General features: G+C 40.2%; 1 protein-coding gene across 29 annotated transcripts in view; it reads left to right on the top strand.

Annotated features, from left to right (window-relative positions):
* ITPRID1 (ITPR interacting domain containing 1) overlaps positions 1 to 22,986 on the top strand; it is a 159,491-nt gene that overhangs the window by 42,425 nt on the left and 94,080 nt on the right. For 22 of the 29 annotated variants that reach the window (XR_009185763.2, XR_009185762.2, XR_001118903.4 and 19 more), the window contains 5 exons: positions 2,693 to 2,848; positions 2,979 to 3,160; positions 4,366 to 4,414; positions 4,922 to 4,965; positions 22,835 to 22,886. Coding sequence is in view for 11 of the 29 variants with exons in the window: in XM_071215099.1 (XP_071071200.1) it covers positions 2,998 to 3,160; positions 4,366 to 4,414; positions 4,922 to 4,965; positions 22,835 to 22,886 (308 nt within the window). In the remaining 18 variants the exon portion in view is untranslated. Of the gene's footprint in view, positions 1 to 2,692; positions 2,849 to 2,978; positions 3,161 to 3,880; positions 4,086 to 4,365; positions 4,415 to 4,921; positions 4,966 to 22,834; positions 22,887 to 22,986 lie in introns of those variants that run through there. The other 7 variants (XR_009185768.1, XR_009185769.1, XM_058296815.2 and 4 more) reach the window with 4 other exon arrangements.

Below are 22,986 nucleotides of genomic sequence, written 5' to 3'. Positions count from 1 at the left end.
GGGCTGTCACCTGACCTGCATCCCTTACCAAAGAGCAGCCTTTGGAGTGGGGGTTCAGGGATGGGGATCAAGGGAGTGGATGCCAAAGGAAGGCCATTCAAGCATGGGAAAATCCATCTCCAGAAGCAGACTTATTTACTAACTGGGAAAGCATCCATGAACAAACAGAGGGAACCAAAGAGAGTTTCACTACAAACTGGTCCCTGACCCTTGCCTTGAGGAAGGATTTCCCCTTTCTTTGGCAGACTTTTCTCCTGCCTTATGGCCAGGTGCAACTGAGCTGGCAGAGTACAACCTTGCAGGTTGTGCAAGGCTGGTGGCAGAGGTCAAACATGCCATTATGGAATTCAAGTTCAGAAACATCAGAATAAAGCAATACTTTCATTCAAAAATTTAATAATTTTTATAATGTTATATTTTAAATAGTGATTACTCAATTAAAATTTGACATTATAGTACAGAAGCAGCAATTTGAGTGCTGTCAGCTGCCTGATAGTTCCTGCTCTCACTCCAGTACATATTTTCCCTGCCAAATAGACCTTCAGGTCTGTGAAGGAGCAAGATTGTTTGGTGATCTCATTTCTCTTCAAACTTTCTGATTCCTTATTGTGTCTGATAGGTCATGGATTTGTTGAACATAATTTTGGAGCTTTTCCTCTTTGTGAAATTTTGCCATGTCAAATTGATTCTCTGATTAGAATTCACAGTCACAAGATGGGAGGCATTCCCAAAGAGAATTTTTTACTTGGAAGACCCATGGCTGATATAAAATTAACTAAAAATTTCATGCAGTTCTTAAAGGTATTCTGTTAAATATTATGAATTCCAGTATACCAAACAATTCTGTAAAGGCTAGAAATATAATTTAATCTGTATTATTTTTGTCTTGCATTACAACTGAAATTTTATAAACATTGAATGGCTTCCAAAGGATGTAATGCTTTTCCTAAGTTAACTGGCTAAAATGCTTGCTCTTAATATAGAAGGCAACTGTCCACTTTTTGCCTTAATTTTTAACTAATTGAAATTTCTTAGTATTGCTTTTGTTTACAGAACATTAGCAGTCATAATAATTATTAATTGTTGCAGCAACTTACTATTGCAGCAATAAATGTATATGCTTCAACTAAATGATAGAATTTAAATATATAAAGCATATAGGGGAACTGTCATATCAGTTCTACCTAGAACGCTCATCTGTACTTGAAAGAGAAAACTCCAAGGTTTACAATAAATCTGTATGAGTTGCCTTGTGCAACTACTGCTTAGAAATGATGATCACATGTGATCAGTGATCAGTGATTATGTATAAGCCAAGGGATGCTAGAAATGCACCTGAAGTAGGTTTTGGGCTATTTGGCCATTTCTTTTAACTTGAAGAATAAATTAATACAAATTCAAATACATGTCATGAAAAAGAATTTAGACAGAAAGAATGGGTTTGAATCCTAGCTTTTCTATTTTAGAAAAATATGTGTTTGTTTATACCTAGTTTGTGCAGGGAATTTGACAGAAACACAGAAATGAGTAAGAGAGTGGCCCTTATTCTCAAGGTGCTTAGAGTCTGGTGGAGCTTGAACAATTTACAAAGCTACTCTCAGTTTCTGAATTCTTCTTTTACCCTGCAAGACTCATAAAGATATTAATGAAGCTCAAGTGAAGTAATGGGAACAAATGATAGTTCATGATAGTTTTGGGGCCATGTGCAATACTCTATTTTTCCCAAGAGCATAAAGCTCTTCAGTCACAGGAACGGGCTTGAAGTCCAGCACCTGGCTGTGAGTCTTGACTGGCTGTACGGCTTTAGGGATGTAATTTAAAAACCTCTGCTCTTCAATTTACTATAAAATGGTAGTAATCATATTATTTCCTTCATTGCAATTACATGAAATATTGGATGTATAGAATCCAACATAGAACCAAGCACAAAATAAGAGCTCCATAGAAGTCAATAGTTACTAAAATTCAGTATAATTTGCCATGCCTTAAAATTAACGGAGTTCAGAGTGGTTATGTAATTTGATCAAGGCCACACAATAAGCCTCAGAGATGGAAATCTCATTCCAAAGCCAACATTTTGGATCTCTAAAAATGATTTTAAAGGTGTAACAATTAAATAAATTTGAAGGATATTTATCATGTCTATTAGTGTTTTGTTGTTGTTGCTGTTTTTTGTAGGTTTTTTTTTGTTCTTTTTAAAGATTTATTTTTTATTTTTTTCTCTCCCCTTCCCTGCTCCTTCCCCCCAGTTGTCTGCTCTCTCTGTCCATTCGCTATGTACTCTTCTGTGTCTGCTTGTATTCTCGTCAGCGGCACTGGAAATCTGTGTCTCTTTTTGTTGCGTCATCTTGCTGCGTCAGCTCTCCATATTTGCGGCCCCATTCCTGGGCAGGCTGCACTTTTTTCACGTGGGGCAGCTCTCCTTACGGGGTGCACTCCTTGCGTGTGGGGCTCCCCTATGCGGGGGACACCCCTGCATGGCATGGCACTCCATGCATGCATCAGCACAGCATGTGGGCCAGCTCACACACGGGTCAGGAGGCCCTGGGTTTGAACCTTGGACCTCCCATGTGGTAGGTGAATGCTCTATCCATTGAGCCAAATCTGCTTCCCTCAAGTAGTGTTTTTAAGCTTTCTCCTTGGCTGGGTATGTTTTCAAGTCCAATTTCTCTTCTCTCCGTCCCCATTCCAGATCACCAGATTAAATCCTATCACACCACCAGTGGGGTGCAGTCTCAGAGCGTGACATGTCCTGGTGAATGGTGAGGCCAAGCCAACCCCTGGTCTCCATCTGCCTCCCCAGCATGAAGTAGTTATTTCACCACTTTGAATCAGGAAACTTGCTCAGGTGGGTGAGCCAGGCATGGCTAAGGTTGTGAAGCTCAGTCAGCTCACTTGACTGTGAGCGTTCTGGCCTTCTCCCTCCAGAAAGCTGAGCTCATTGTGTCGGGTTTGTTTGTGTGTATATTTTAAATTAGTTTGCTGAGTTACTCGCTTATGATGATGGAGAAGTCGCCTGGTTCTCACCACCCTCAAGGAGGCCAGGAGAAAAGCAAGAGAGAGATCCTGAGGTCCACCAAGCGGGCATGGGCTCCCCTGGATGAGCAGCTGCCTCCTGGTTCAGAGGAGGAAGGCGACCGTTCCACCATCTCCACAGTGGGTGAGAATGAGCCCTCAGGTCTATTTGAAGGGGTCTTACCGTGGGTGGGGAGGGGGTCTTGGAGCTTCTGGCTGGGGGCAGATGATTCTGGAACGAGGACCTGGCTCTTCGTGGCATGATGCCGGAGACGTCTGTGAAATGAGCTCTTCTGACTTCCCCCATGGACACTGAGAACGCAGACCGTCTTGACGGAGCTAGACAACTAAAGAATGGACTCTGCTTTCTCCCCACTCCAATGTCCTCTCAGCCTGAAGCCTCCAGGACCCTGAAGCTGTGCCAGAGGATGGGGCTTCTTTCAGGACATCAAATAATTTATTATAAGGCCCTTATTCATATGAACCTTTGATAATAATTTTTAAAACTTAAAGAGTAATAAGAAAATGCCCCCTCATTACATAACTGTTTCATGGTTTTCCATTCTTGCCCAATTCATTCTACCCCTTCACAGCACCTCCTTTAGAGAACACCAGTCTCCCACACCCTTGTCCTCTGTGCTCACCTTATGCCTTGTGAGGGCATAATTCAAGTGCTCACTGTTTGGTAGGATAAAGTCAAAGAAAATCAGCACAGAGTATCCTGTGGCAACCAGAATGGAAACAAATATTTAACAGGAAGTGCTACCTTTACAAGCTTTCTGTTTTATCAGCTGACTATTTATTGAGCCAGTGATAAAGAGCCACCTTAAAAGATTGGTGCTTTTTAACACAGGGTGCCTTTGGCAATGTGGGACTCAAGTGCAATTTGTCCCTGGAATGAATGCAAATTTGGTTTCTAACCTGGCAGAGAACTCCCTGCAAATAAACATCACTGGCTGGCTGCCTTAGGTAAATGTCCTGATTCAATAGGAGAGGCTCCGTGGTGATTTATATCCAACAAGAAAAACACAAATGTCTCGTATGCTTTTTCACCCTTGTATTCATGCCAGGTAATTTAAAAATTATTCTAACATCTCTTGCTCTTTGGTGGTTTATTTTTCTTCCACATTTTTTTTTCTTTTTTCTTTTTTTAAAGTCACAGTCTTTGGCAAGTTTACACTTCTGTCTCAGGAAAGCCTGAGTATGTCTTGGGTAAAAAAATGAATTTGCGTATTGAAACATGGAACTAAATATGAAGGAAATAGAACTGTTGAATGGTGGCTGGATAATGAGATAGAATAATTTTAGCTGGTGCTTTGGCTGACTGGTCTGTTTCTTTCCCATTTATAGAAAATTCGAAACAAGAAAGTATTCAGCAGTGGCTGGACTCTGGATTCTTGTAAGTGTTCCTTTGTGCCCTTATTATGAATTTATTTGGTACTTTAGAATTTGAACTGGTACCAGTGAGGTCCTTCTCCTATTTCCTGTCTGGGTTCCCACTCCTGCCAGGTTCTTAGGAGAGATGGCTGTTTCCATCTAAAAGCCTAGTTTCAAAGATGCATTGTTCCCGTTTCTCTCCGTACCCCAAGCCCAGAGTCTTTGGTCTGGTTGTTCTATTGCAAAGATCCATGAAAACAGTACAGGCAACCCTGCCAGGGCAAGGTGGAGTACACAGAGGTTTTTATTTCAATTGGATACTTGCGTGATTACCCTATTATAGCAAATGCTATGTGTCAGTTTAAAAGTACAAACTAGAATATTATTTTAGTCCCTGGCTGTTCTTGGTTTCTAAAAGTCTTCTCTTGATAAAGCTAGACTGCACATTTGCTCTTGTCTGTTTAATTAAAAAAGCAATTCACTATAATTTATTTACACACATTGTTTGACTCTTTTTTTCTCTCTATAGTGTCTCTGTAAATGAAAACTTTCAACAAGGCATTGGCCACACTGGTAAGACAAGAGAACCCAGAAGCAATTTCGCTTTGTGGACTTCAACGGGAGATGTGTTAAAATGTCTATATGAATAAATGAGAATTTTTTCTCATTCTTAAAATGAGAATTACCAGAGGTTCCTGGAAACAGCACAGATCTCCAAAACTATTCAGCTCAATCCTTTCATTTGTATAACTCTGAGGCAGAAAGGATGGGTGCTTCCCAGGGGCAGGTCAGGTCTGGAAACCAAGGCTCTTGCTTTATTAGACCACCTCTCTGGGTTCTATGGAGGCATTTGCAAGGCCTCTCTGGGTTCTATGGAGGCATTTGCAAGGGCATAATGGATGGCAATGAAATGGTTTAATTTTTCTTCACACTGCATTGCAATTTTATTTCTAAAGCTAGCTCCTTTCTATTCTTCAGTCTCAAAATTGCATTCATAGCCCCCTCTAATGATGCATTTGTTCTCAAGAAGAATGACTGAATTCTAATACAAACAGTGCAAGAGCTTCCGAGGCAGAAAATGTATCACACTTGTTTCACTGAGATTTGATAAGAACATTATAAAAAGAGAGAAATTTAATTACAAGTCTCACAGTTTCCATCTTCATTAAATGAAATACCGTATTTCACAGAATCTAAGACTTTTCGATTATAAGATGCACTTGTATGTTAAACACACTCAGATAGGGGAAAAAACTCTGAAATTTATAAATGAAAGACAATTTAGACTACAAGACACATTCTGATTTTGTAGAGGTTAAAATGTGAAAAGAAAATCGCATCTTAAAACTGGCAGAATACTGTAAATAATACTGTGAACAAAATTGATGTAAAATGAGAGTTTAATGATTAGAGGGAAAATTTTTAGTCTAATATTTACTTACGTTATGGTTTTAATTATTTCACTTCCTCCACTGCCAGCTTAAATTAAAATTGATCATTGGCTACAAATCAGTTTAAATGGGGGACTTTTTGCTTTTTTGTTATGTCTTTAACCAGGTATATGATTGAAATTTCCTCCTTCAGCAAGCTTATTTTTTTAACATGAAAGTTCCATGATGCCAAAATACCTGAAAATTTTTGCCAATAAATTGAATTTAAGTAACTGTTCATAATATAATAGTTCAGACTCAGAAAAAGCAAGAACTTAAGAAAAATAACCAGCATTTCATATCTCTCTGACAGTTCACCTTGTCTGGCACAGATTTTGGTGTTGTCAGGAACTGTATTAAAAGCCTCACTTCTCAGAAATCTAAGTCAAATCCGATTGCTTCCTCCTCTAACTCAAGTCAATGAACTGTAAAGGCTCAGACATGAGGTAAAGACCAAGAAGAAGGGGTGGAGATCTACATGGCTCTGAGATTAGCCACACGCAGTTTTGATTTGCCAGCTCCTTTATCTTCAGCAAGGGTTTTAATAATAACGAAAGAGCTTCTTAGAAGTTTAATGGAGCCTTCACTTTTACAAGACCCTTTCTCATCGATCATCTTCTGAACCCAGTGACCATGTGGTAGCAAGGCTGGTCGCATTTTGTTCTACAGGTGAACACTCTGGGGCATGGGGTGTCAAGTGCCTGTGATTTTGAGTCACAACTGGTTAGAGGCGGGGCAAGGATGTGAAGGGCTAGGCCTTCTACTAGCCCGCTGTGTGCTGGATTCAGCTGTGCTGAGAGAGACGCCCACTGAGCTCTGGACATGAGGAAACTAGGATACTACCAGGTACTACCCAAGACCGGGGGCCTGAAGGCTGTGGGCAGGGCGGCAGGGAGGAAGTGACAGGGAACTCAAGAGGAGAAAGAAAAGTAGTGGCTGCTGGAGGAACCACCCTCGAAACTCATAAGATCCTGACTTGATGTAAAGTGGAATTCATTCTGAAGCTGGTTTCTCTTGCTGATACTTCAGAGGCTTCAGACATCGAAGTGGCACCCAGATCTAAGAGTGTGCTCATTTGACAGATGATTTAGTGCCTGCCACCTAAGGCATTCCATGGGCCAGCAGTCTGAGCCAGGCCCCCACCAGAGTGGAGAGGGGGACTGAGGCTGCAGTCGTCTTGTTGCCAGTTACCTCCTGACAACAGGGGTGGCCAAGGTGAGGCCTTGGCCTCTGGCTGTGACACTTTGGCTTTCATGCTACTCTGTGGCTACCCGCAATCTTATTCTCATTAAGCTGGCATCGGGTTGGCTCATTTCCCATCTTGTTCACCACTGTTATGCCAGGTAAAACCCCTGACCCTTTTATCAGTAGAACTGGAAGGGAAAAGAGATAAAGACATATTGAGTGCTAGGTGCTCAGCATCTATGAGCTCACCTACCAGAACTATGCTCTAGTTTTACAAGGAGAATGAGGCTCAGAAAAGTTGAGGAACTTGCCCAAAGTAGCCAGTTAGGAAGGGAGGAGTTGAGATTTGAACAAAGGCCTGATGACTCCACAGCCACCTTGCCTCCCTAGCCTTCATAGTAATTTAATAGACATGTTATAAATGTTATAAACAGAAAGTCCTGAGAGGAAAGCCCTTATTCACACTCCCTGTTAAAAAAGGCAAAGCATGAGCAAGGTGAGTGAGTTCACTAGTTTTTATTTCCATCTCCAGTTTTTCTATGCCCTCACCTTCTGGGGTCACAAGACAGTTCTACTGAATTTAAAAGTTTTTGATATGCAACAATATAAAACTTTTTATGTTAATTGTCCATGGAAATGCAAAATGGACACATATGGTTCTTGAAATAAAAAAGATACATCAAATTAGCCTTGAGAAATCCATAAGAAGTCTTTTTTTTTCCATTTCTTTTTTTTTTTTTTTAGAAAAAGGAAACATTGTAGTTTTAAAGAATCTTTAGATTACATAAACGTTACATCAAAAATATAGGGGATTCCCACATACTCCACCACCACATACTTTTCCCTATCAAAAATGTATTTTATTAGTGTAGTGCATTTGTTACAGTTGATAAACACATATTGAAGCATTGCTACTAACCATGGTCTATAGTTTACATTGTAGTTTATACTTTGCAGTGCAAAATTTGATAGGTTTTGACAAAATGTATAATGGTTTCATTTATTACAGTGTCATGCAGAACAATCCCAATGTCCCCAAAATGCCCCATGTTACACCTACTCTTCCCTCTCCCTTCCCTCAGAACCTCTGGTGACCACTGCCTTTTTATCAATGTTCTTCCATTGCTACAGTAATAGGAAGTCTACTTCAGTTCATAATTGCATTTCCCTTATGGCTATTCATTCCTCAATCTTGAGGATTTTGGGATCAGGATACCTACTCTCTTTCTGATAGAGAGGAGGCTTAGACCCTATGGGGCAGCTGGATGGAACTGTCTTGCTTAAGGTTGTAGATTCTCTCTGTTTATTGGGATGTCTTTTCTTTTTTTTTCTTCTTTTTTCTTTTTTTTTTGTTTAACAACAGGAGTTTATTGGCTCTTGATTTCAGAGGCTAGAAGCTTGCCTCCTCCCAGAGGTGGTGTCTTCTTGCTGGCCAGCAATGTTTGGGGTTCCTTGGCTTTTCCATTACATGACAGTGCACATGGCAGCATCTTCTCTTTTCTCTTCTGGGTTCCATTGAATTCCAGCTTCTGGCTGCTCTCCATGGTTTCTCTTTCTGTGTGTAATTTTCTTTGCTTATAAGGACTTCAGTAATATTGGATTAAAGCCTACCCTCACTCAATTTGGGCACAGTTTTGCTAATCCTATGTACAAATGGGTTCACACTCACAGGACCAGGTGTTGTGACCTCAACATGATTTTTTTTTACATATATTTTTTATTTTTTTAAAAAGATACTTAGATTACACAAAAATGTTACACAAAAATATATAAAGGATTCCCATATGCCCCACTCTCCACACCTCCCACTTTTCCCATATTAACAACTTCTTTCGTTAGTGTGGTACATTCATTGCAATTGATGAACACATGTGGAACATTGCCACTAAGCATGGATTATAGTTTACATTGTAGTTTATACTCTCTCCCACTCAGTTCTTTAGGTTATGGCAGGATATATAATGGCCTGTATCTACACTGCAATGTCATTCAAGACAATTCTAAGTCCCAAAAAGGCCCCCATGTTACACCTCTTTTTCCTTCTCTCTACCTTCAGCAACTCCAGTGACTACTGTCTCCACATCAGTGATATAATTTCTTCCATTGTTAGAATCACAATAAGTCTATAGTATAATACCAGTAAGTCCACTCTAATCCATATTTTATTCCCCAATCCTGAGGATTCTGGGATGGTGATGCCCACTCCACCTCTAATTGAGAGGGGGCTTTAATTGCATATGGCTGATGGATGGGACTCTCTTGCTTGCTGTTGTAGACTCTGTCGGTTCCTTGGTGTGGTGGTTGTCCATCTTTACCTCCCTGTTAGCTGTCCTGGGTGAGTCCAATGAACTGGAGAGTGGATGTTGAAACTCCACTGAGGCTCAGGGCCCAGTTGGCACTTGGACAGCCCAAAGATTCAAGCCTCTTGGACGTATACCAATCAACTCCAACCCCAACTATAGGTTCAAATAGAAGGGACAGAGGAGGCATGTGTAGAGAAGTCACAACTGAGTCCAGTTCTGTCCTACTCGGGAAAACAAACTCCAAAGTAGGGCCCTCTGGCAAGGCACCAAACTTCAGAGCTGTCATGTGATCTTAATCCCAGAAACTTTAAATTACAAGAACCTAAATTCTTGTGATTTGTGAAAATTGTGTCTGGTGAAAATTCATGTGCCGGAGAAACTAATGCTTAATAGGAAAATTCTTTGACTTAATTGGAAAATTCTTTGTGTTTTTTTCCTGAGGCTCCATATCTCTATCTTTTCTGATCTCTTTACAAGACTTTCCACATAAGCAAGGGCAGCCCTAAGCTATAAGAAGTGGTGTGAAGCCATTCTTTCAATTACAGAAGTTTTTTACTACCCCTTATCATTGGAGAAGTGTGATCTTCTCATCAGTTTTTGGACAGTGAAGAGGAGTAACTTTCTATTATACATTCCTAAATTAAACTGTATCTTTTGTATCTTTTCCATTAGTAGATAAGGAAGGGGATATTTATGAAGTGTTCATCTTTTTTTACCAAGTTGAAAAAATTTGGAGAAGAAGCAGAAGTATCCGTGAAAAATTAAAATGTAAAGAGAAGATTGCTCCTATGTCAATAGCTATGATTGTCTACTGGAATAAATGTTTTCAAATTTAAGAGTAGAAATAATGTTAACTGTAAATATTATTATTGAGTGCCCACTGCATATTTAAAAACTAGGCCAGGTATTCCGCAAAATAAAACAGCAAGTTGATTAACCCTTTAAATATTGAGGTAACAGACTCAGAAAAGTTTCAGTTACCTAAAATCACAAAGTCAATATGAGATGGAGACGTGATTTAAATTCAAATTTGTCTGATTTCAAAATACATGATTTTTCTACCAGAAATTAATATACGTCCATTGACAGTCTACTGATATAAATTCACTGCCATTGATTTTATCTCTCACTTTCCCTATTTCTGTAACCCAATTTTGGGTGGCAGAAAGGATGGGTTCTTAAATTTAAGATTTTTGAAGTTGGGTCATACTCAAAAACATACTCAATTTAAAGCTAGAGATAGAGTAATCTTTGTTCAAAGGAGCAATTTTTGGCTAAAAATTATAAAAGTAGGAAAGAGATACCATGCCACTCTGCAATTAATGTAGAGATAACTTCTATCACTTGCAATTGACTCACGTGTCACCAGTCTGGGATATAAATTTTGTTACGATAACATCGGTGCCCAAATTTTGATGGCATTTGGAGCCCAACTTGGTGACATAAGAGCTATCTGCACATTAATCCTCTAAAGTATTTTGGGAGGGGCCAGGGATGTCTCACATGCTTCCACTATCACTGTGTCTACCCTACTAGAGTCCCCTGGGGGCACCATACAGACAAGTCATGTTTCATCACCTCCTGAGCATTATGTTCTGCCACTTTTCATGGCTCCACCTTGAGCTTCTATGGTGCTCTCTTTCTTATAGGATTTGTTGAAACATCATTTCCATTATATTACATGATCCTTGATCACTTGAGAACTTGGACAGCATTATTAATGTTCTAGTCACACAAAGCCCCTGGTGGCAATAATCTTTCAGTTTCTTTCTACATCCCCTATTTCTCCTTAAACCTTAGTCCTAGACTGAGTGATGGGAGAACAAACATGCTGTCAACTCCACTTCCCTACCCATAGGCACACAACACTTGTAACAGATCTCTGTCTACCATTTAATCCATTGTCCATTTATTTAACAAATGTATTTTGAGTTCCTCCTACAAACCAGGCACTCTTTTAGGACTGGGGATGCTGAAGGAAACAGATGCAGTGGAGATAATGGCAATGAGCAAATAAATAAATATGCAATATGCCAGGTGGTGCTAAATGCTAAGAAGAAAATAAAGAAGGGTAAGGAGGTTGGGAAGGAGCACTATTCATATATATGGTCAGGGAAGGCATCTCAGATAAACTTCCCTTTGAGAAAGTACAAGAAAGAAGTAAGGGAGCAGGACATTTGCTTATCTAGGGGAAGAATGTTTCCTGACAGAGGAGATAGCATGTGCAAAGGTCCTGGGTTGGGAGCCTGCCCTCTGTAGTCCAGGAATAACAAGGAGGCATGAATGTTTGGAGCTAAGTAAATGAGGAATAGAGTAGATGGCTAGGGGATGAAGATTTACCCAGAAGCCAAAGAATTTAGGACCATATATATCCTTGTAAATACTTTGGCTTTACTCTGAGTGAGAAGAGAGTTAAGTGTTTTATGCAGAGGAGTGGCATAGTCTTAGTTCTATTTTATCAGAACAACTCTAGCCACTTTGGACAATAGACTATGGGGGAGGAGGGTTGGGGAGGGTGGAAGCAGGGAGCCCAGTTAGAAGACTAATATAATAATTCAGAGGAGAATGGAAGCTTAGACCAGGGTAGTAGCAATGGTTATAGAGAACTGTTAGAGTCTGGATATCTTTGGAAGGTAGGTAGGATCGAATTTGCTGATGGATTGGATTTAAGACAGGAAATAGAAAGGAGTCAAGGATGATTGGAGAAGATTTTGTCCTAAGCACCTGGGAGGATGAGGGAGGGCATTTAGTGAAATAAGGAAAATAACAGAAGGAACAGGTTTTGAAGGAAGAGAAGAAAAATTAAATTTTAGATGTTTAACATTCAGATGATTAATAGATATGCAAAGTGATACTATTGGATAGGGAGTTGGATATAAAAGCCTAGATTTCAGGGGTAAGGTCCAGAAATAGATGTATATGATTGGGAGTTGTCAGCATATATAGATGGTATTTAAAGCCATGAGGTTGAATGAGATCACAAAGCAAGTCAGTAAGATCAAAAAGAGATCTAGGAGGTATGAAGAACAAGCAAAGGAGAAGGTACAGGCTGTGCAGTAAAAGGAGAATGGAGAGAGAAGTGTTGAAGTACTGTGAAAGTTGAGTGAAGTCAGTCCATTGAGGAGGGAATGATCAATGGCCAAATGATGCTTATGGGTTATACATAAGGAGAAATGAGAGCTTGCCTTTGGGTTTGGCACTGGAGGTCATTGGTGACCCTGATAAGAGCTATTTCAGGAAAGCGGTAGGGAAGAAAGCCTGATTGTACTGCTTTCAAGAAGGAATGGAAGTGGAGGAAGAGGAAATAGAAAAAACAAACTATCTAGAGGAGTTGTGAAGGAAAAGGGAGCAATTAATTGAAATGATAGTTGGTAGAATGATGGAGACAAAAGTAGATTTTCTTTTGGGGGGATGAGAGCTATTGCACAGGGCAGGTAGGCTGATGGGAGTGGTCCAGTGGCTGAGATGTGCTGAGCTGCCTGTGATGCCTCTCCCTGGCATTCCTAGAGCAGTGAAAAGAGCCTCGGCCTCCTGCTGCAGGCCTCAAGGTCTCTTCCACTGAAGCGTTGCTTACCCAAGCTTATTTTCTGATAGAAATGATTTGAGTTTCTCCCTTTAACTGTATCCAGCACCTTCCTTTATCCCTTTCTGTATTAACTCCACTAGCTGCAAAAATTTGGACAGCTGTTCTTGATGCTGGTATGTATCCTGAGACTCACTAAAGCACTTCATACAGGATGGCCTGTCATTCACCTCCCGCCCTGTCCTCTGATAAATATGAGGACATCGTAGCTGAGTGGTCTCACAATCTCCTTTTTAATCCCCAAATCTCCAGGGCATGGTCTGCCCAGGGAACATGGATGACCTACAGGGAAAAGCCTCATGGGCATCCTTCAAGATCTTTCTCTTTTCCCTTTTCGAGAACCTCCACCACTGGTGATATAGATCAACTCCTCTCAGTGGTCATGAACTGCAAAGGCAAGGAAGTTCAGTTCTCAATGTGCACCCAATCAGAACCCATGAGTCATCCTATAACCACAAACACAACAGAGCATCCATACTGGGGTCAAACATGGTGCTAAAGCATGACCAAGGTCATGGAACAGTGAAGGACTCTCTTCCAAGGCTCCTGACTCATTCTTAATCCCAGATAACATATCAAAGTGGTGTATAAGAAAGTCTAGGGACAGAGGACATCATCATCCCAGGGTCCACAGAATGGAGGAATAAAATATGGACTAGAGTGGACTTACTGATATTCTACTACAAAACTATTGTGACAAGTAATAGAAGAAATTTTAGCATCGAGGTGGAGAAAGTGGCCACAGTAGTTGCTGAGGGCAGGGAGAGGATAGAAGAGATGTGATGTGGGGGCATTTTTGGGACTTTGAGTTGTCCTTTATAATACTGCAGGGTCAGATGCTGGACTTTATATATCCTGCCATAACCCACTGATGTACTGGGGGAGAGTGCGAACTACAGGGTAAACTATTATATGTGTAGTGCAGCAGTGCCCCCAAAATATGTTCACCAAGTGCAATGAGTGTGCCGCAATGATGAGGGAGGCTGTTGGTGTGGGAGGAGTGGGGTGGGGGGTGGGGGGTATACAGGAACCTCTTATATTTTTTAGTGTAAAATTTTTTTTTGTGATGTATACATCTTCAAAAAAATATAATTAACAAAAATGATGTGGTAGGGGTTGGGGAGTGGGATATATGGGAATCTCTTATGTTCTTTTTTAAATTTTTTTTAAAAATTAACATTCCTTGTGATCTATTAACTTTAATTTTTAAAAAAAGGAAAAAAAATAGATATATTAATTTGGTCAGGAACTCTATTTTTTACAATAATCTGGGAGGACCCAAAATTTGTCTTCTTGTTATTGCCATTAAAACAAATAAAATTTCAATGTTGAAAAAAAAAATGAAAGTCTAGGGAGAATAACTGGTTGGTGGCAAACCCATTTCTCCCTACCAGAGAAAAAAATTAAACATCAGTACTGTCTGACTCTTAGGAGAGAATATTGCTATTAGACATATACAATGAATGTACATTTTAACATATAGGTTTAAATAATATGCACTTATTTAATAATATGTCTTACCATAACTGTGAGTGGGAAAATTACAGCTAACTAATTCCTATAGCAAAGAAACAGTCTCTGTCAAAGAATTCTATTAGACTATTTGATGGGTAGCAAATTCATTTGGTTTCTTATATTTTTAAATATATATTCTCTAAACCCCATAGAGGTTCCAGAAGAATAAACTTATCTCCTTCCAGAAGGAGATTATTATATAATAAGGACTTATAAAATCAAATTCTAAATTTTGTTGCCTATATTTATATAAGAAAAGGTCAAAGTAAATCCAATCAAACATGATAGGTGGTCCCTTAATGCTTGTTGAATGAGCACATTTAGAGAAAGGAACTGTGCTTGGTGGAGGATAGAAAGAAGAAGGCAGTATGGCTTCTTTCCAGAATGTCACCGTGATTTTCCAAGACCACTAAAATCTGAATATAACCTAAGCCAAGTCTTCAACAAAGCCTTCCAGTCTTAGGTACAAAACTCTATAATATTATATCCTGTTATTACATTTCTGGTTCTTTATATTTCTTTATCCAAGTCTTCCTGTCTTAAAGTCTTTCCTGTTCTGTTCTCCTCTTGCTCTTCTTTTGAGGCCTGAAACCCATCTTCTCTTTAAAACTAAGACTTAGTGACTCAATCTCCCTTCTGAATGCCAGTAACACCCCTTATGTGTTCTACCCATGTGTTGCTCAGCCTGTATTGCCTCATATTATTAGGGATATGATCTGTCCCATATAAAAAATTCTTAACTCCACTAGGGGAGGAACCATGTCTGTGACATATATGACTTAGCATTTTCTCCCCTAACCCTTCTAGTTCTTTCCTCTTCTAGTTGCAGCAATATCCCATTCCTAAATATTTAAAAGCAAACCTTGGGAACTGACTGTGAACTGGTGACTGATCAGTAAGTCTTAAAACACTGCATTCTTTACAAGTCCTGTTATCCCTCATATGCATTCCCCATCTTCACGGGGACATGCATTATGAAAGACCCCTCTCCTTTTGTGGCAAGGGCAGTCTCTTGAGCTCAGAAAATGCTGTCTCTCCTCTTGCCACCAAGGATGAGGATCCCAAGTAAGCCCTTTAAATAAATGCTCATTACTCGCCAAGATGGACTTGTCCAAGTCTTTCTTTGGGCTGATGTATCCAACTGAGTTCAGTGGGAAGGTGTTGCTTTACATAGCTCCTCACCATTCTCCGGAAAATGTCTAAATCATCTGCTTTCCCCAAAGCTTGTCAACAAAAGTAAAATCTGTTCACAATGAATATGTATCCGGTTGAAAAATCATCACAGAAGAGGTAGGACTTGAGTTAAGCAATGAATGAAGGATGTGGTTTTGAAAGAACAAAGAAGAAAAGCAAGAAAATGTCATTTGGTGGAAGTGACTGGGACTCAAACAAAGGCATAGAAATAAGCATTCAAGTGTATAGGAAAGCATTGGAAGGGTAGTCAAACTAAAGAAATGGTTTCATGCTAGGGAGCAGAGGTTGAAATTTTTCTGTTAATAAGTTGTGGCCAGATTATAAAATGGTTTCACAATCTAGGAGAAAGGGACTTACTTGATGTCATAGGGCGAGTGTGACAAAGAAGTGTTATTTCATGTCCTGGTTCAAATGGATAGGTGGTTGTAACCTGGATCTGCACTGAGTAGGATTTTGAAGACTTATCTTTGTTCACCTGGAAAGAGGGTCATGAATCATTAATGACAACAGTCATAGGCACAACACTGGAGAATGGCAGCAAGTGTGTTAAACATTTGCCATCGCTTTCATAGTGAGTTATGTGGAAAAGGAGTGACAGATTCAAGGGTTAATCCTGGCAATGGGGAGAAAGTACACATATTGGGAAACTGGTTGTTATGAATTCAGGATTGAGATAACAAGAGGTTGGGCTGGGGGTCATCAGTAGAACAGAGAGAAAGGGCCAGTGGCATCTGGAAAACAAACAGATGTGTGGGTGAAGAATAGCAAAGGGTCACAAAGGATCACAATTGGTATTAAGGTTTTGACCATGGGTGTCAGAGAGACGGAGTCTCTTTCTTGAAAGCATAAGTGCTAATGATTTGTCAACGGAGACAAATAGATGCTGCTAACTACCTCTACTAAGGGTCCCAGATACACAGGAGTTAAATATACAGAAAGCTGTAAAAATGTTATTATTTTAGAACCCTGTGAAAATATAATTTGATTAGTCTATTGGACGATATTCCAAAGAACCAAATGTCTTCCATGAATCAGTCAGAAATGTTTAGGAAAACCAAAATAAAAAATGCTTTCTAAGCCAATAAAGGTGCTAATTAGTGCCTTCTGCATATCTAACTACATCTTCTCCAGTAATACATTTTGCAGGGTTAAGTGTGGTGTCTGCTGCTTCAGATGGCAGAAGTCCTAACAGTAGGGAGGACGGCTGGAGAATCAAGCACATAAAAGGGAAGCAGAGCTGGCGTTTTAATGCAAGGAAAGGGATGCATTGAGTAGAGCAGGGAAAATTTTTTCTTGCTTTAATTTTCCTCTAAAGTAACCTTTAAGCAATTTGGGACTAGTAAGGCCTTGGAGAAAATACAATAGACTGTTTTTTCTTTTCCTCCCCTAATGCTTTCAGAGAGTAAAATTAGTGTTTTTAAAAAGCCTTACAATGGTATCCTGGAGGAAAAATATGGAGAAAATATCACAACCATTCAACTAAAGAAGCTTTATGGGGAAAATCTAGGTACATGTGTAAAGGTCCCACCTTCTCCCTAAGGCAGCCTCATACAGAAGCTCGGGGAAATCGGGGGTCAAAAGAGCAGTCTGTTTGCCCAATTACGGCCTTCCTGAGGAGTGAAAGTCTTTCAAGACTCTGGCCAGTATAACCACAAATGAGTCAAGCTGGGGGAATAGGGACTGTGGAGAATTGGAGAGCACATCTCCAACAGATTGCTGCCTGGAAGAGAACTGAGCTGGCACTGATGGGTCTTCCAAGTTTTAAGGAAAGTCTGGGAATTCCAATGACTGTGAGAACTGGCACATCATGGGCCACCAGCTGTGCCTCTCAGTTCAGGTTCAGTATTTAAAGCAGGCACAGGGAAGTATGGGTGAGATTCTTGACATGCCTGCCATAGGCCCCAGGTGGTTTACCTTAAAAATTATTAGCACAATAGAAAAAAAAAGGAATGAAAGCAAAGGGGTGGACCTCTGGTGGACAAAAGAATGATAATTTTACACTGCCGTGTGTAAGAATCTCAAATGCCTGGGTCCAAAACATGGAAAGGCTTTGGCAGTCATAAAGAAGTAAGCACAATAAACCAGAGGGTAAGAGTTGCAAGTCTGTGGAGGCTCAGGGCCTGGCTGTCAAATGGACAGTCCAGAGATTCAGGTCTTCTGAGTATACTCCAACCCCACGTCAACCAAAGATCCAGTAAAAGTAACAGAAGAAGCATGTGTAGAAAGGTCATATCTGAATCTAACTCCATCACACTCAGGAACACAAACTCCAAAGTAGGGCCAGCTGACATGGCACTGAACTCCAAAACCATCTGCCATGACCTTAGAACCTGTGGGTCTCTGTAGCCCTCAGAAGAACCAGTACCTGGGCTTCTATCTACTTTGGCTGTCCCTGGTACCCTGCTGAGGCATGCGTAAGTGTTAACCCTTTGATGACCACCCAACTCTTTTTTGGAGACTCATAGCCATATAAACTCATTTGTCCTTTCCATTTCCCCCTTTTATCCAAAGTCAAAAAGCAATTTTTAACACATGACATTACATGTAGGCTGAGATATTCTGCTTGTCTGAGTTGACTCTTCTAGTTAAATCATCAGCTGGTACTTGGTAGTAATCCCTCGGTGCCAGGGAGGCTTATCCCCGGGAGTCATGTCCCGTGCTGGAGGGAAGGTAATGAATTTACATGCTGAGTTTGGCTTAGAGGGGGGCCAGATTTGAGCAACGTGGAGGCTCTCAACAGGTAACTCTTCGGCACCCTGCAGCTCTAGGCCTAGTTCATATTTCAGGTACACAGGCTCATAATCATAGCCATCAGTATCAAGTGCTCATTGTTGGACCATCCGGCTTTATTGGTCTTTGCCATTGCACTTGGGGGATTGTTGCTGTTCCATGGGGAATGTGATAGAGCCCCCCTGACTAGGAACTCAGCACTCCCTCAGTTGTTGTTTTTAACTGAAACCACTATGAAAATATCTATACATTTTTATGTACCCTTTATACATGCCCTGGAGAACTCCCTCCCAACCATGTGCCCCCTATCAATAACACCCCACACCAGTGTTCCTCCCCTGCCATAGTTGAACCTCTCTGTAGTCTGAAACCCTGGCCAACTAACAGGGAGGTGAAGAAGGTCAAACACCACACCAGGGAGTGCCTACAACTGCAAGCAGGAGAATTGTATCCATCATCCATGTGGAATCTAAGCCCCCCCTTGATATAGAGGGGGAGTGGACATAACCATCCCATAGTCCACAGGATGGAGGAATAGAGTATGGATTAGGGGGGACTTACTGGTATTCTACTGTGGAACTATTGTGATTAGTAATGGAAGAAATTGTAACATTGAAGTGGAGAAAGTGACTGCAGTAGCTGCTGATGGTAGAGAAAGGGAAGGAAAAATATGATGTGGGGGCATTTTCAGTACTTGGAATTGTCACGGGTGGTACTGTAGGGACAGATGCTGGACATTTTATGTCCTGCCATGGCCCACTGGGTGATTGGGGGAGAGTGTAAACTACAATGTAAACCATTATCCATGTGGTACAGCAGTGCTCAAAAATGCATTCACCAAATGCAATGAATGTGCTATGAAAAAAAAAAAAAAAAGCAAGCACACAATAATGCCGTGAAAATACCACTTGATTGACGGGACCTAAGGAGCCATGGAATACAAAACGGAATTCAAGCAGCAAACAGAATTACTTTTAATAATTTTTTTAAAAATCAGGCTTATATTTTGATTTCCAAAAATGTCAATTATCTTTTGGATTGGTTTTCTCCAAACTCTAAGCTTGTACATATGTATGCATATGTGTGTGTGTGTGTGTGTGTATGTATATATGTATATATGTATGTATGTATACATTGCATGTATATGTTTGTATATTGGTGTCATTTTAAATGAGATCAAGAAGAAAAAGTAAAATAGTGAAGAATGTCAAAGCTAGTGTGTGCATACCAATGAGGGTAGGATTCTGGGGAGAGGAGGTCAAACTTCCCTCCCATCTCCTTATTGTCAGTGATGGCTGCACCTCCCAGGGAGCTGTAGGGTAGAAAGCAGGAAGACCCTTTTTCCAGCTGGTGATAAAACTATGTAAAGCTTCCATATGTGTTACCTCACTGTGACCCATCCAGGTCCCTTTGCATGCCTCTAGGGACTTCTTTTCCTCTTTCAGGCTGCCCTTGGTTTTCTAGTAAACAGATTGCTCCTGAATAAGCATGGCAGGGATGAGTGTTGTGGTCCAGGGGATATGGGCATGAGATTCATGTGGACCCTAGAATCCCATAAAGATTCTCTGGGTGAATGGACTGCAGAATTTTCTGGATGACTACCTGGATGATGACTGATTTTCTGTAGAGCTATGATTTTTGTAAACTCAGCAAGACTGAATTAACTCTTCTAGAAATGGATCATTTCCTTACAAGGAGTTTGAGCCATTCACTGTGACCACAAAGCCAGGCTTCTGATCCAGACTGACACATTGGTTCCCTCTTTCTAGAAAATCCGGAGCAACAACAAACAGAAAAGACTGAAGCAGTGGGAAAGGGTGCAGTACTGGAAAAATGAGCAACCAAATGTCATAGAACCATAGAATGTTTCGGAGAAAGGATGAGAGGTGCTCAGAAAACTCTCCAGAACTCTCTGCGTTAGCTAAACCAACATGAATGGCACTTCTTATGTGAGCGATGTATAGAACGGTAGACAGAGGCAGTAGGCATGTGGTGGAGTGGGGAGAAATTGAAAAATACTGCTTAAAATGAGATCCTTAATTTACCTTCGTTTTGGCCATCTTATTACTTAATTCACTTAACATGATGTCATTTCACAAGATTGCCTAAAGATTATACTGTGTTTGCATCATAACACAATTGACAACATGGCAAATAGATTTTCTCTCCTGTGACAACTTCAGTCATCTGGCAGTGACCTCGGGAATTTGAAAAGCTCTAAGATTGAGTTGAGTTCATTCAGCAAGAGGGCTGCTAAAGTTTGACCATGTCTATCGAACTACAGTCTGTGTATTAAATAGAGTTGAAATATTGAAAAATTTTCAAACTCTGGATATTGGAGTTGTCTATGGGGTGAAAGGAGAACTAACAGAGAAGACTTCATCCAGAAAAGCTGCCTTTTATTTATTGATATTATCAGGATTTTGCAGAGGATTCCATATGGTTATAGGATTTCTTGACTAAAACCCAATGTTTTAAAACTACACATTAAGGGGCAAAAGAGACTGGAGTTCTGGTTCTAAGTTCATTATTGACTTGGTGCATGAGCTTGAATGATATGTTTTATTTGAATGTACATGAATATTCGCCACCAGATATTGCATAGGAAATTTAAGAAATATCACACATATCATAAAAATGATCATTCACCTTGACATTCTGTCCTTGGCATTGGTTCCCTGGAATGTTTTGTGAAGCAGTCTGTGTTTTCTTCAAGTTATCAACCCCTGATGTTTAAATACATGGTCCCAAATTACTGGGTTTTCTTTTTCTTTTTTCTCAAAAATCTGCCCATGAGTTTATTCTAAACAAAACATGGCAAATAAGCTTCATCTTGTGTGATAATTCTAATTGGTTGCAAATGACATCCCTGACGATGGGAGTGATGCACATGGTTAATGACGGCTGCTGGTGGAATGGGATTGGGCACAGTAGCCCAGGGGCCATACATAGCCCTCCTCCGAATTTAAAACTTTAAAGTAAATTCATTGTTTTCATCCTACATGGTTCCGCTCTTGGGGTGACAAAGTTCCATTTGTTTTCTAGGACATCATCTTTATCCCATTTACTTGTTTGCTCAAAATATTTCAGGGTTTTCCATTTTCTGACACCTCCATAAAAACTCCTCTTTCTGGCTTTCAAACAAGCTGCAAGACATTCTGTTTAGCAGTATAGTATTATGAAAACAAAGAAACAACGACCACAAAATAAAATAAGCTGTGGCATCCTACTGGCCATGAGGAATTTATTTATAATCTTGTCCAACCTCAGTTTTCTCTTCTGTTAAATGGGGATTAGTAAGTAATAACTACTTCATGGATTTGCTGTGAGATTTTAAAGAGACTGTTTATGCAACATGCTTAGCACGGGAAATCCCACTGTTAAATAAATAGTAACTAGCAATCTATAATTAGTTACAGAGGTAATAATAAGTTGCCAGATCTGCTACTGCATCATGGGTTCATTACTTAACTTCTTTGAGTCTCAGGGTGTTTTTTGTTTGTTTGTTTGTTTGTTTTTTATTTCTCCTCACCCCCTCATTATTTGCACTTACTGTGTGCTGTCTTTAGGAGGCACTGGGAACTGAACCTGGGACCTCCAATGTGGGAGGGAGGCACCTAATCACTTGAGCCACCTCCATTCCCTGCTTTATTGTGTCTCTTGGTGGGTCATCTTGTTGTGTCAGTTTGCTGCACCTGCCCATCACGTCAGCTCACTGTCTTGCTTGTTTTCTTTAGGAGGCACTGGGAACCTTTGCTCCCTGCTTTGTTGTATCTCTCATTATGTTTTTCTCCTTGTGTCTTTTGTTGCATCACCTTGTTTCAATTTGCTGTGCCTGCCTGTCACTCCAGCTCACTGTCTTCTTTAGGAGGTACAAGGAACCAAACCAGAGACCTCCCATGTGGTAGGTGGGAGTCCAGTTACTTTAACTACATCCACATCCTGAGTCTCAGTTTCTTATTTGAAAAGTGAGGATAGTTCCTAAATTAGAAAACTGTTGTAAGGATTAGATGACATGAGTGAATTAATGGGAAGATGCTCAATAAGTGATAGGTCCTTCATACATTCATTAGCCACCCCATTCTTGTTCCCAACCTTATTATACCAGGAGAGAGCAAACCATAATGCCTTCAGCCCTATCCCTTTGCTTTGTACTTGTTAAGGCAAAGTTCTTTTTTCTTCCTTTACAGAAATACCTCTTTTTCATCCATCAAATTCTACTCATTCTTAAAAATCTAAGACACATGCCACTTCTTCCATAAAACCTTTGCTGACTACATCTGCCTTCCCTCTTCACTGAACAAGTACCACACGTCTTCAAGTACTTGTCACACAATTTAGCCATTAATTATCATCTGTCTTGTTCACTACAGATTTGCCTTGTCTCTCATGTCTATACACCCTTGGATATGGAAATCAGTCCCATGTTGGTTCATTTGGGGATGAGATAATCTTCCAGGAGAGAAAAAGAAATTAAATCCTCCCTCCCTTTTTTGTTGCAGTTTCTTTGCACGAACAAGGAATGGTTCAAATGACTGTGAAAGACTACATGAGGTAGGTGACAGAATCAGTGTTATTTTACTCCAGTGTTTTACAGCCACATCTTTGATAAATGAAAGAAATAGATGTGAGGAAGTTCATTAATAATACCACG

Source organism: Dasypus novemcinctus, chromosome 5 (genome assembly GCF_030445035.2).
Source record: "Dasypus novemcinctus isolate mDasNov1 chromosome 5, mDasNov1.1.hap2, whole genome shotgun sequence".
NCBI classification, from domain to species: Eukaryota; Metazoa; Chordata; class Mammalia; order Cingulata; family Dasypodidae; genus Dasypus; species Dasypus novemcinctus.
This window is presented reverse-complemented; position numbering and strand designations above follow the sequence as displayed.